The 14,468-nt window shown below is 42.7% G+C and overlaps 1 protein-coding gene across 1 annotated transcript; it reads left to right on the forward strand.

Moving 5' to 3' along the window:
- The first annotated feature begins 4,105 nt into the window (after positions 1-4,105).
- On the forward strand, positions 4,106-14,226 carry LOC110297222 (uncharacterized). Its single transcript, XM_021165970.3, has 4 exons — positions 4,106-4,384; positions 4,916-4,954; positions 8,095-8,218; positions 9,544-14,226. Exons 1-4 carry the CDS (start codon positions 4,220-4,222, stop codon positions 11,370-11,372), a joined length of 2,157 nt encoding a protein of 718 aa, XP_021021629.1. The 5' UTR covers positions 4,106-4,219; the 3' UTR covers positions 11,373-14,226.
- Positions 14,227-14,468: the final 242 nt, after the last annotated feature.

Below are 14,468 nucleotides of genomic sequence, written 5' to 3' on the forward strand. Positions count from 1 at the left end.
CACTTGCTCTTTGACAAGGGAGCTAAAACTGGATAGTGGAAAGAAGACATCATTTTCAGGAAATGGTTCTGGCTTGTAGAAGAAGGCAGATCAAACCATTATTATCTCCTTGTACAAAGGTCAAAACCAGACAATGAAACTTATAGAGGAGAAAGTGGGGAAAAGCGTTGAAGATATGGGCACAGGGAAAAAATTCCTGAACAGAACACCAATGGCTTGTGCTGGAAGATTAAGAATCAAGAAATGGAACCTCGTAAAATTGCAAAGATCCTGTAAGGCACAGGACACTGTCAATAAGACAAAAATACCACAAACAGATTGGGAAAAGATCTTTACCAACCCTAAATCTGATAAAGGGCTAATTTCCAACATATATACAAAGAACTCAAGAAGTTAGACTCCAGAGAACCTAATAACTCTATTAAAAATGGGGTACAGAGCTAAGCAAAGAATTCTCAACTGAAGAATACCAAATGGCTGAGAAGCTGGTACAACAACTCTGGAAATCAGTCTGGCGTTTCCTCAGAAAATTGGACATAGTACTACCAGAAGATGCAGCAATACCTCTCCTGGGCATATACCCAGAAGATGTTCCAACATGTAATAAGAACCCATGCTCCACTATGTTCATAGCAACCTTATTTGAAATAGCCAGAAACTGGAAAGAACCCAGATGTCCCTCAACAGAGGAATGGATTCAGAAAATGTGGTACAGTTACACAGTGGAGTACTACTCAGCAATTTAAAACAATGAATTTATGAAATTCTTAGACAAATGGATGGATCTGGAGGATATCATCCTGAGTAGGTAACTCAATTACAAAAGAACACACATGGTATGCACTCACTGATAAGTGGATATTAGCCCAGAAACTTAGAATACCCACAATACAATTTGCAAAACACATGAAACTCAAGAAGAATGAAGACCAAAGTGTTGATACTTCGATCCTTCTTAGAATGGGGATCAAAATATTCATGGAAGGAGTTACAGAGACAAAGTTCGGAGCTGAGACAGAAGGAATGACCATCCAGAGACTGCCCCACCCAGGGATCCATCCCCTAAACAACCCTCAAACACAGACAATATTGGATATGCCATTAAGATTTTGCTGACAGAACCCTGATATAGCTGTCTCTTTTGAGGCTATGCCAGTTCCTGGCAAATACAGAAGTGGATGCTCAGAGTCATCTATTGGATGGAACACAGGGCCCCTAATGAAGGAGCTAGAGAAAGTACCCAAAGAGCTAAAGGGGTCTGCAACCCTATAGGTAGAACAACAATATGAACTAACCAGTACCCCTCAGAGCTGTGTCTCTAGTTGCATTTGTAGTAGAGGATGGCCTAGTGGGCCATCAATGGGAGGAGAGGCCCTTGGTCTTGTGAAGATCATATGCCCTACTACAGAGGAATGCCAGGGCCAGGAAGCAGGAGTGGGTGGGATGGGGAGCAGTGCAGTGGGAGGGTATAGAGGGCTTCTGGGATAGCATTTGAAATGTAAGTGAAGAAAATATCTAGTAAGAAATGCAGAAAATAAAAAAAAATCTGTACAAATAATGTATTTTTGGAGTATGTATGCATTCATTCTATATCTGCTCTTGACCGTGGATGTGATATGTGTCTGTGTGTTTCTCTGTGTGTCTGTGTGTCTATGTCTGTCTGTCTGTCTGTCTGTCTGTCTGTCTGTATCTTTGTGTGTGTGTGTGTGTGTGTGTGTGTGTGTGTGTGTGTGTGTGTGTATGTATGTGTGTGTGTGTGTGTTTCAGGTTAACACCTTGGTTGTCCCTCAGTGTTGAATCACATTCTGGAATGGATGACCCGATCTCAGATCTCAGTTGAGGGGACTGGAAATGTGAGTGAAACTTAGCAAAAGGCCTTTCTCAGTGGTGGAAGGGGTGGAATGTCTGCTTTGTTATACCTGAGTCCACCCTTCAGATGACTGTTGAGACATAGTTCTTTAAATGAACCCACCTGTCTGTGTAAACAAATAGGCTTTGGGTCTTATAGATACTTCTGATCTACTCAAAATGTCCTGGAAGTTTGGGTTCTAAAAAGTTGAACCAAGCTCTCAGAGGACTAAAGTCTCAGGTGTCTTAAAGGGTTTTTTCCCTAAGCTTTGTGAAAGGGTGTTTGCCTGCATGTATGTATGTGTACCATGTATTTTCAGGTGACTGAGAAGACCAGAAATTGTTAAGTTCCCTGGAACATCAGTTACAGATGGTTGTGAACTGCCATTGGGTGCTGAAAAATGAATCCTGCCCTCTACAAGAACAACAAATGCCCTTAACTACTGGGTTATCTCTTCAGACCTAAAGACAAATATTTTAAGTAATCATTACATTGTATTTTTTTTAAAAACCAGGAATTAAATTGTGTATGTATGGACTAATGAGTCATTTCATCAGGAATATAAACTAGGCCACATCTGGTGATGAATTCCATTTAAAAAAATTTTAATCTAACGGGTATGGGTATTTTGCCTATATGTGTATCAGTGAATTGTTTGTAGGGCTGGTTCCTGCAGAGGTCAGAAGAGGGAATCAGATCCTCTGGAACTGAAGTTACAGAAAGTTGTGAGCCGCCATATAGCTACTTGGAATTGAACCTGGTTATTCTGCAAGAACAGCCAGTACTCTTAACTGATGACCCATCTATCTAGCTTAAATTCCAGATGTTGTTCCAAACCTCGAACAAATAGCTAACTGAGGTTCCTATTTAACATAATCAAAGTGGACTTGGCTACCCAGTTCTTCTTTAGTCCCTACCAGTTGCAGGGTATGCCTTTCCAGTTCAGGAAGTGGGCTGCCCTCCCTCCAGCTGCCCTTCACTATATAATCCAGCCATTTTGGTTATTTGACCTGTTTTTCTACCCTTGTCTCTCCTATCTCTCCTCTCCCCTACTCTCTCTCCTAGCACTGCCTAGCTCAGGGTCATGTTCACTCCGGACTCTCTGTGTCTGGCAATGCTCTCCTCATATCTACAACAAACCTCCTCCACCATATCTAGGAGCAAGGCATGTCCATTTTTAAAGTTTTAAAAAAATTTCATTCAGCAGTTTCTTGACAAATACATATTTGGGGCAAATGGAAGACATAGTGAGTTTATAAATTCTTAAGGCAACTGCTTCTTTGGATGTTGAGCAAGACATATTAAATGAAAAATATAAAATTGGATCTGCGCATTAGGCACAATCACTAGAAAATAGGTAGGAAAGCAGCTGTCTGTGGGAGCAAGAGGCAAAGATGTCCCTTTAGCTTCTGCTCTAGGGTAGTCAAAACATTCTTCCTTATCTTCCATACAATGTACCCAATTAACATTGTTTTTGTCTTGTCATTAACTGAGTATACAGAGAGTTACAAATTTAGTTACCAATGATTTTGACTGAAAGCGTTTGAACAGCAATAAAAATGCATATTATAGCCAAGCCAACAGTTTTTGCACGCATATGTGTATGTGTACAAGTACGGGTACAGGCATGGGTATAGGTATGTATGTATGATGTACACACACACACACACACACACAGAGAGAGAGAGAGAGAGAGAGCGTTTGTGTGTGAGCACTGGTGAGGGGTTCTTAAAGGCACATGGGTGACACATAAATATCTGAAATACCATAAAGTCTCATCCATCATGGATGGGATGACCTCTTGAGAACTGCATCATGGAGTCCCTGAGTGTATACATAAATATACAGATACAGATACACAAGCACACATATAGCGCCTAAACTACTATATGGAATATGTTCATTTGAATTTGTTTCTTTGTAGCCTCTTGATGCACAAAGAACTTCATGGTGTCTGAAATAAGACATCATCACAGTGGTTATCAGCCATACAACAGATCCCAGGAATACTGGAACAGTTTTATTTAAGTATCTTTCCCTCGCCAGAAAGCTGTAGTCACAAACTCATATCAGCATGCCTGTTTTCTTTTAAACTAGGTTCATAGGGGTCAGGCTTGGGGGCAGGGTACCTGCCTGGGGAGCGACGGAAACTACATTTCCCGGGATGCAATACGCGAGACGATGTGGGTGGAGTTGAGCCCGTGGAAATTCGGCATTTATTTGTATTATTATTTTTTGGGGTGTGTGTTTGTGCACTAGCGCGCGGTTCGTGTCTGGAGCTAGATTTCCAGCGTGGTCTTTTTGGTGGTCGTTTAGGCGTTTCTGGGGTTTGTTTACCTAACTGGAAGCTCGGCGAGGTGGGCAGTTCTTATGGCAGAGAGCAAAGAGCTGCTCTGTGTTACAGAGGCCCTGCTGAGGCCCAGCGACTCCGCCCACATGCCCCGAGCCAGGCCTAGGGAAGAGACCTCGGCGACCTGGTCCTTGCTTCCTCTACAGAATCCAATGGCTGTGGCCATGCACAGGAACATGGCCCAGGTAAGTGCTGCGTCCTGCGCTGTCACCCGAGCGCTAGAGCCCCGGAAGAGGCCCCATCATGACCCTGAAGTTCCTAGTTGGTGCTCCTCGCAGGAGAACAGCTGTGTGCAGGGGTTTGTGAGTGTTGCAGAGGGATGCCTCCTGAAAGGGATGCTATGCAGGGAAGATTCTGAGTCCTAGTAGCCAAGTGTTTGTAGAAGCAGTTGTGAGGTCGATTTGCACCTGAGGAATTTGAGTTTAATTCTTCAGACACCGGGAGCCAGTGAGAATTGTGAACAGAGATACTATTGGGAAATAGGATTCTAAATTTTCCTGAAGTTACTCAGATCAAGGACAAACAGGAGGAGATATGAGGGGCAGGAGAGAGTTGTGCCACCGGTGTGACAGCTCTCAGGTGAGATTCAGAATTGTGGACAGATTTGTAGTCATCCCAGGCCTTCTGACCCCACGGTGATCAGGGTCACTGTGTGACTGAAGCCTGTGAAGACCGCCTATGGCTGCTAGATTCTAAGAACCTCCTCCTTTTTTCAGGTTCCCCTGACTTCAGAACCAGTTATGGAGCTTGGCCTGGTAAGTGGATCCTGCCAATACCCTCATGCTACCAACAGTTTTTAGGTTAGTGGTGTCCTTGGTCTATTATCTCAGTGTGCCCTAGTAGCCTGGTGCCTTGCAGTCTTGAACAGGCTAGGTACATAACCCAGAGATGTGTAGGCTGCGGGTTGTATGAAATTCTTGGCAAGTGTGAACAGAAGTGTAGAAGGTTGCTTCTCTCACAGTGTGTGCCAGTATGTGCCTATGCCTGAAGAGGAGACTGAATTACTTAGGCACATGCAGAAATATCTTTCTCCTTAGAATAAGGATCAGTGAGGTGAAGGTGTCAGACCCAGAATATTTCTCTGAAAAGCAGAATGTGTACTTTATATGTAGAAATGACAATGGGAAATTTGGGTGTGGAGAAGGCTGGCAAGCCAACTTATTCTCCTCAGGCTCCTTGTTGCCAGCTGCTGCATGGGAAACTGACTGTGGAGAAGGGAAATGGTGTTGTGTAGACAGTAATTCTGTGGAGACATGAACAAACATCTAGGAGTCCCAGATAGGGAACAGAGGACAGACCAAAGTACAACTTGGTAAGCCAGTGAGCTTTATTGGGGTTACTTACAGGAGTATGGGTGAGAGGTCACTAGATAGCCATGTCAACAAAACCCAGCCCAGCATGGATTGATGACCCTAGGAAACTGGAACCCTGGAGCACATGGCATAACTTGGAGGTAGAGTGACAGGTTTTAGTGTCTTTGCTAGGCATCACATCTGGTCTGATCACTTCGACTATCTCTGCTCTTTATATTGGGCTGAAAGGGGGCTAGTGCATCACAATGTAGCTCAAGCTAGCTTTGAACTTGTGAAGTCTTCTAAGTACTGGAATTATAGGCATGAGTTATAATACCTGGCTTCCACTTGTAATTGTTGGTGGGTGTCTTAGTTAGGGCTTTATCGCAGTGAAAAGACACCATGACTCTGGCAGTTCTTAGAAAGGAAACATTTAGTTGAGGTTGGCTTATAGTTTTAGAGGTTAGTCTGTTAATAGAAATATTTAATCTCAGTCAGTGGTTTTGCCCTCCCTTTGATCATTTGGTTCCTGGATAAATGATACACAACTTTTATTATTATAATAAGCCTTCATCAGCACTAGAACTGGGCAGATATCTACCCTCTATGCTATTAGAATCTATTTCTCCATCAATAACCCCAAGGTATAATTTGCCATGTTCCATCTGGGCAGCTCTTAACTCCAATTTGCTAGCCCTCATGGCTATGTTTTCATGATTCATCTACCCCATGGTGGCTTCCTTTTCTCTTCACCTTCTATTTGTTTGTGCTTTTGCTCAGACCTCAACCCTGAGAACCCCAAACCTGACCTGTGTCTCTTCTGCCCAGTTATTGGCTGTCAGTATCTTTATTTAATCAAGGACCAAGGTCATGCTGTACACATATGTGGATTCTCTGTGGGCAACCAGGGTTTGGGGGTCAGTGTCTAGCATTATAATACATAGTAAATGACCAAACCTCAACATTAGTTCATTATTGTCCTGACAGGAAGCATGGCAGTGTGCATGTAGACATGGTGTTGGAGGAGCGAAGAGGTCTACATCTTGATCTGCAGGCAGCAAAAGGAGACTGTGTCACTGGACATAGCTTGAACAACTGAGACCTCAAAGCCCACCTCCATGGTGATATACTTCCTCTAACAAGGTTACACCTACTCCAACAAGGCCACACCTCCTAATAGTGCTACTCCCTCTGGGCCAAGTATTCAAACTCATGAGTCTACAGGGGCCAAACTTATTCAAAACACCACAGTGGGTGAGGTTGAACCAAAGAATAGCATCAGGTAGGATACCATCATTACAGGGTTGGGGCTGCTTTGTAGTGGGGTCTGTGAGAGGTTGGGGAACTCCTCAAGGACTCTGTGGATCCTATGTGTTGAGTAACCAATGGGTAGGCCAAGGGGCTGCTTCCAGTGTGTAGCTATGGTTGTATGAATAGAGAGGTGTGTGGTACAAAAAGGTGGAAGTGCAAATTGATGATCTCAAGGTCTTGACATAGTAATGAAAGTTGCAAATCCTTGTTTGGTTGTATATGGAATGAGGGATAGGCAGGACTACTGGGCAGTTCTATGGTAGTAAAGCATGCAGCTCTACATGCCAGGGCCAGAATTAGATGTTGCCTATCATCCTATGTATTAGTGCTGGGCATGAGTAGTCAGTGAGATTGAGAGCCTGGAGTAAGTAGTACTCAGGCCTATATTTCCTCATGGGCAGATAAGATTAGATGGGAGATGTGCATTACATTGGAATCTTCAGAAGGAAATGGATCATAAACTTCTTTTTTTCCTATCATCCAGGGCCATGTAATCCTGAGGGTGTAGCTGTGGGAATGAAATCATACAAGAAAAATACGATTCAGAGAGCTGTGTTTGGGAGTAGGGAGATGGCTCAGTGGGCAAAGTGGTTGCTTTTCATGGATGAGGACCTGAGTTCAGATTTCCAGCATCCATATAAAGCATGGGCCCTGTGGACCATGTCTGTAATCTCAGCAGTGGGATTGAGGGTGGGGAGAAGACAGGAAGATCCCTGGACTTCACTGGCTAGCCAGTCTGGTTAAACTGGTGAGTTCTAGTTATATTGAGAAGGCGTATCTCACCAAATATGATAGCAAACATTTGAACATGACATCCAACATTGACTCTTAGATGCACAAATGTGCAGAGGTAGGGTGAACTTATTTCCCCAGAAGTAGTAAGAGTCTTAGGATAAAGAGGTGAGCCCATGTTCCTTGGGTCTGGAAGATTTTTAGGGTCTTCAGGGCTATTGTCTGATAAGACCAAATTTAAGTTAGCGTATCTTCTCTCTAACCATTTTTCTCCCTAACCAGTCTCTGTGACAGCCACAGCATTGATAAGAGGGCGTAGTAGCCTTCATCCTAGGCCTTCAGTTTAGATTTTATCTTTCTGTTTATCTCCCTGTGTTTCCATGGAAGGGTACAATATCAGCAGGCAGAGAGTGGGCAATCAGTAGATGAACGTCTCCTTAGATATGACATGGAGAATATAGAGAGCAAGAGATGTGTATTGGGACAACAAAATTGGAGTGCTTTGAGTTGGAGTCCAGAAGAGAAGCTGATTATAAGCTAAATTGTTTCCATTGTGATAGGATGTGTCCTTTGAGGATGTGGCCATACACTTCTCCCAGGAAGAGTGGGTGCTCCTTGATAAGGCCCAGAGGCTCCTGTACTGCAGTGTGATGCTGGAAAACTTGGCACTTGTGGCATCTCTGGGTAAGGTCCTTGCATGGCTCCCAGTGTCCAGAGTGGTGTCTACCTTTATTTTTACCCATGAGTGATTACTATCTTAGGAGTCATAACAAGTCTCAAACTTTCTCTACTGTGTCCTATGCCTTGGTTTCTGCCTAGTTCCTGTAGTTGTCATTTCTTTCTTCTTTTTCTTTTTTTCTCTTTTGGAGACAGTGTCTCTCTATATAGGCCCAGGTGTATTGGAATTCACTATGTAGACCAGGCTGGACTTGAACTCACAGAGATCTGCCTTCTTCTACCTCCCAAATGCTAGAATTAAAGGAATGTACTAGGCTTAGTTGTCATTTCTTTATGGCTGCCTTTGTGAGGAATTGCTAGTGTTGTCATGCTTATTTTAAAATGAATTGTGAGCTATTCTTGAAGGAGTCTTAAGTGTTTTGTTATGGTTTCTTTCCTAGATACTATTTTATATTAAGTTGCTATAAGTTAGTGTGGGTCACTCACATGTGTGCATTCTCTTCCTCCCTATCTCTCTTTCTCTTCCTCTCTCTCAATATTTGCATTTCTCATGTCTCATGTGCTTGGGGATGCAGGAAATATCTTGATTGCCTCATAGAGTTGATAAATCAAGGTTGTCTTAAAGGAGACCGGACCTAGTGGTAGGCAAGCAGGGAAGGGCATGTTCACATCATATCAGGAGACAGCTGAGTACCCACAGTGTTTTAGTAGAAGATTCACCCATATCTCATTTCTATCTTTACTTCATGTTTACAGCTTTGGCATCTTGTGATTGCACCTGCAACTTTTGGTTCTTGGCTACCTTTATGCTCTGTTGTGTTCTTAGTTTTGACACAAGGTATTGTGAGGCACTTACATAGCTTTAATTAACCCTTGATTACTAGCTTCATTTGGGGACTTTTGCTCAGTGTAGACACATCCCCAATAGACACATCCTGGTGATGGCTGTTGGCTGAGGAATTGCTTGCAGACCCTGCTTGTCTTTTCCTGCATCTTCTTCCTGTATGTTTTGTCTGGTGTGATAAACCCATTCTGTATTTGAAAGCAGCTCCCTCAGTATGTCTGCAGCTCTTTTGTTCTTAGAACATTCCAGTGCTTTCTTTCATTGCCTCTTTTCCATTATTTTTTTCTGTGACAATCCCTTGTCTATGTAGCACAGGCTAATCTCAGACTTATAAACCCTTTTGCCTCACCTTCCCAAGTTTTTAGAGCAAGGTATAATCTAAGTCCAGCTGTGTTGTTCCTTTTTGTGTCTCGCTTACCTTTGTGATATGCTTTCCCTCTCCAGCATTACTTAATTAGCATCTCAACATGTATTTTTCTGATTTCAGGTTCCTGTACTAGACTGGGGGGTGAAGACGTAACTTGTGAGCCTGCAGAAGGGGTGGTGTGTAACACAAGTCCGTCTCCCCAGGAGACTCATCTCCTTGAGATACCTGTCCCAGCTTTGGAAGAGGTTTTGCACCAGAATGAGTTCTTGAGCATACACCCTGTGCAGACATTAGATTTGAGCAGAACAGGTTCCAGTTTGAATGAACACAATAACCGGCATCGGAAGAGTTACAGTGGTGAAAAGTCCTATGAAGGGGATCCTCACAGGGCTACAGCTATGTCAAGTTGCACATCCCATGGGTTGACTAAGCCATTCATCTGTGGGAAGGATGGCAAGGAGGCCCTCTCCTCCGAAGCTGGTGTTCAGCAGCAGGGTGCTTGTCATAGTGAACAGCCCTCCATAGGCTGTCTTCAACAGCAAGCCACTTGTATTAGTGAACAGCCTTATAGTAGTGGCAAGTGTGGGCAAGCACTTTTGAATGGAGAGAAACATTGTAAGGACGGTGAATGCCGAAAAGGTTCAAGCTGCAAACACACGCTTGTTCAGTGTCCAAGTGCCTTCTCTGAGAAAAGGCCATCTGAGTGTAGCAAGTATGAGAAAGCCTTCTCCTGCAATTACAAGCATGCTCAGCATCAGGACAGTCACTCGGGAAAAAGGACATATGAGCATAGTCAGCACGAGAAGCCCTTCAGCAAAAAGTGCCGCCTCAACACACAAGACAGAATTTGTCCTCAAGAAAGGCCCTATAAATGTACTGAGTGTGGAAAAGCCTTTATCTACAAATCTGAACTCGTTTACCATCAGAGACATCACAGTACTAGAGTACATTATGAGTGTGTGGAATGTAGAAAATCCTTCACGTACAAATCCAACCTCACTGAACACCAGCGAATCCACACTGGAGAAAGGCCTTATCAGTGTGAACAATGTGGAAAATCCTTCAGACAAAACTCTAGCCTCTTTAGACACCATCGAATTCATACTGGAGAAAGGCCATATGAGTGCTACGAGTGTGGGAAATCGTTTAGACAGATCTTTAATCTTATCAGACACAGGCGAGTCCACACGGGAGAAATGCCTCACCAGTGTGCTGATTGTGGAAAAGCCTTTAGCTGCAAAGCTGAACTCACTCAACACGAGCGAATTCACAGTGGGGAAAAGCCTTATGAGTGTAGCGAGTGTGGAAAATACTTCAGGCAGTTCTCCAACCTCATTCGACACCGGAGAGTGCACACTGGTGACAGGCCTTACAAGTGCAGTGAATGTGAGAAATCCTTCAGTCGCAAATTCATCCTCATCCAGCACCAAAGAGTTCACACTGGAGAAAGGCCTTACAAATGTGGGGAATGTGGCACATCCTTCACCCGGAAATCTGACCTCATCCAGCACCAAAGAATTCACACTGGCACGAGACCTTATGAGTGTGAAGAGTGTGGGAAGTCATTCAGGCAATGCTCTAGCCTCATCCAGCACCGGAGAGTTCATACCGGAGAGAAGCCTTATGAGTGTATCGAATGTGGGAAAGCCTTTAGTCAGAGTGCTAGCCTCATTCAACATCAGAGACTGCACACTGGAGAAAGACCTTATGAGTGTAGTGAATGCAGGAAGTCCTTTAGCCAGAGTGCCAGCCTGATTCAACACCAGAGAAGCCACAGTGGAGAAAAGCCTTTTGAATGTAGTGAATGCGGCAAACCCTTCACTCATAAGTCTGACCTGATTCAGCATCAAAGGGTTCACACTGGAGAAAGACCTTATGAGTGCCATGACTGTGAGAAATCCTTTAGCCGTCGATCAAATCTTGTCCGACACCAGCGAGTTCACACCTAAGAAGAGTCTTCATCATGTAACATGCTGCTTAGCGTGTTCTTTATCACATCTTGGTGAGAAGGACATAGGCAGAAAGTGCATAAAGATTTATGCCTGCCCCTGATTGGATGAAGGTGGGAAGTGTGCAGCTTTGTGGGTTTTGCCTTTATAAGCAGCTGACTAACATAATTTGTGGCCATTCTCTGGGAATCCCAGGTATGATCCTGGCCAGTATTTAATAAAACTTCTTTCAACTTTGACTCAAAAAAAAAAAAAAACTGCTGTTTAATAAGTGTAGTAACACTGGAGGAGACTCACAGCCCTCTCTGAGTTCAGAGATTATTCATCTGGGCTTCAGAAGTGGAGGTTATTTCAGATATGTGGGAAATTTTGAGGAGACTCATTCCAGTTTTTAGTATGTCTAGAGCCATGTCCTGATTTATGTCATTTGCAGTATCTGTGGTAAAAACCCTGTTACTCTTACCACCTGGAAGATTATGAGTCTGATTATCCCTGCTAAGTGCTTAGAGATTCAGACTTCTCTACTCTGCTCTGGCCTTAGCCTTGGAGACCCCTCCTTTCCTTTTTAGGGCAGCAATCTTATTTAGCAGGTGTGGTCCGAGTTGTGCTTTTAACTTTGCTAGGAAAGACAACTTTGTTCAGGACAGGTTTTGCTCTCACACTGTGCTCCTGATGAATATTTCCAGGCTGGAACTCACCAACTTGTGAAATGCTTGCTACACATTGCTATGACCTAACTCTTGAAAAGGAAGTTTTTTTATGCTCCTTTGATCTTGAAGGTTTTGTTCATTCTGTGGTATGACTTATCAGGTGACCTATGATGTCAGCATGACAGGGTGGACCAACTCCATAGATATCCCCACTTTCTGTTTTAGAAGGTATGGTAGAGCCGCAGGAAGCAGCAGTGTGGATTATTAGTCTAATTTTCATGCTGTCCCTGCCCTCACAGGAAAGACTGTTGGTTTTGTGTTCCTGACTTACTGAAGGTACTGTGATTTTGGGGAGGTGAGAAGTCTTCATGAAGAGAAGTGTTATGACAACCCTGGATATTCCTGTGCCACCTGAACAATTCTATTCACTTTTCCACCAGGATGTCACATAATTCCTAGCACTATTGAAGGTAATCTCTTCTGCAGGCTTTGTACTGGAGCCATTTGATATGAGTTAAGTAGTGAATAGGGTAGTGATTGGGACAGGAACTGAGTTAATGGATATGAAAATAATCCTTCATTTCTTTATTGTGCATATATGTGGCTTGGTGCACATGGACTGTGGTACATGTGTGGAGGTCAGAAGGCAGCTTTTGGAGTTGTTTCTATTCTCCCATGTGGGTTTCAGAGATTGAATTCAGGTCATCAGGCTTTTGGCAAACACTTTTACCTACTGAGTCATGTCTCTGACCCTGGAACATGCTTCTATTAAAACTTCACCCATAGATGTTCCAGTGATTTTGTATGAGTTGACAAATTCTTGAGATCTTTATGGCTATCTCCTATGGCTGTGAGGTTTTGTCGGAGAAAAGAGTGAGATGATTTTGTAGATTCTTCTATTCCCCTGGATTTGCCATGAGCCAAAGCTGTACAGTTAGAAAAACAAGGGGAAGAAGATGACTCTGAGATGGGGTATAATTCTGACTTGTGATTTAAGGGGCAGTAACTTGTATTACTTACCAAGATTGGCTGTCAGTAGAGCAAGGCTGTGACTCTCAGATCTGAGAAGGAAGATGATGGGATCCATATCAGGTTGTGAATATGTTTTGAGAACAGCAGGGCATCTAGGTATACTGTTTTGGGCTACTTTTTATGGCATTGTTTATGTATCATCTGGATGATTTATACTTAAAGGGCATAGCATGGCACTGTGGTGTATACCTGGAGTTCCAGTTTCTAGAAAGGCTAACGAAGGAGGAGTTCATGAGCCCAGGGGTTTGTGGCTCAGTGGGGGCAACAGTACAACTCTATCTCAAAAACAAAACCTCAATTTTATAAAGTCTTGGAATCATTACAGCTATGAAAATGAATTTATCTGTCATCTGTACATTTACAACATGCCACTTTATTTACATTTCCTATCTCTCCTGGAAACAAGTGATTTTGTTTTTAATTTAAACTTTATTTTTTAGGCATATGGATGTTTTCTCTGCATGGATGTACGTGTGCCTAGTGCCTAGGGAGGCCAGAAGAGGGAGTAGGATCTCCTGGGACTGGAGTTACAGATAGTTGTGGGCAACCATGTGGGTACTGGGAACTGAACCCAGGTTTCCTGGAAGAACATCTAGTGGTCTTAACTGCTGAGCCATCTCTTCAGACTCTGCTTTTTCTTAAACAACAGGTTAGTTTACATCATTTAGAATTTTAAATTATTGCCACCAAAACATGTATGCTTTTATATATGTATATATGTTGTATAATTACTTGAAGATTCAACAGTGATGCTCATATGAAAAGTTGTTACTGTTGCTGAATAGTGTTTTGTATGGATCAACTACTGTTTGTTTATCCATTCATTTATTTATAAAATTTCTTTATAGATTTTTCATATGACAAAGCTGCTGTGAATATGTCAGTCTTTATATAGCTATGCATTTTAAGCACCTTTGTGTTAACAATACAAATTGTAATACAGGAGTTATAGATGAATATTTTAAGAACAGTTTAGGAAATGCCAACTGTGATGTGTTTGCTCCCTCTTGCGTTCCCACCAGCAGAACGTGAAAGTGGCTTTTCTCTCCATCCTGACATGTACATCATTTAAGATTTTACCATTTGGTGAGTCTATTGTGACATTTCACTATGTATTTCATTGTATTTCCTTAAGCATTCTGAAATAAAACACTTTTTTTTATGTGCTTAATTGCCACTTCTACATCTGTAATAAAATGACTATTCATGTATTTTTTTATTTTCCTTCAGTGAAACTATTATTATTATTATTATTATTATTATTATTATTATTATTAATTATTTTGAGAACGTGTCTCTCTATGTAGTCCTTGCTATTCTGGAGTGGGCTATGGAGCCTGGACTGGCCTAGAACTCTCAAAGATCCTCCTGCCTCTGCTTCACAAGTGCTGGAAGTACAGACGCCTGACACCAT

This window comes from Mus caroli, unplaced genomic scaffold, assembly GCF_978045245.1.
Source record: "Mus caroli unplaced genomic scaffold, Mus_caroli_1 scaffold_8, whole genome shotgun sequence".
NCBI classification, from domain to species: Eukaryota; Metazoa; Chordata; class Mammalia; order Rodentia; family Muridae; genus Mus; species Mus caroli.

Coding starts and splice junctions, on each gene's coding strand:
- LOC110297222 (XM_021165970.3), top strand. CDS start 4,220: ATGGCAGAGAGCAAAGAGCTGCTCTGTGTTACAGAGGCCCTGCTGAGG. Junction 4,385..4,915: donor TGCACAGGAACATGGCCCAG/GTAAGTGCTGCG, acceptor TCCTTTTTTCAG/GTTCCCCTGACTTCAGAACC. Junction 8,219..9,543: donor GGCACTTGTGGCATCTCTGG/GTAAGGTCCTTG, acceptor TTCTGATTTCAG/GTTCCTGTACTAGACTGGGG.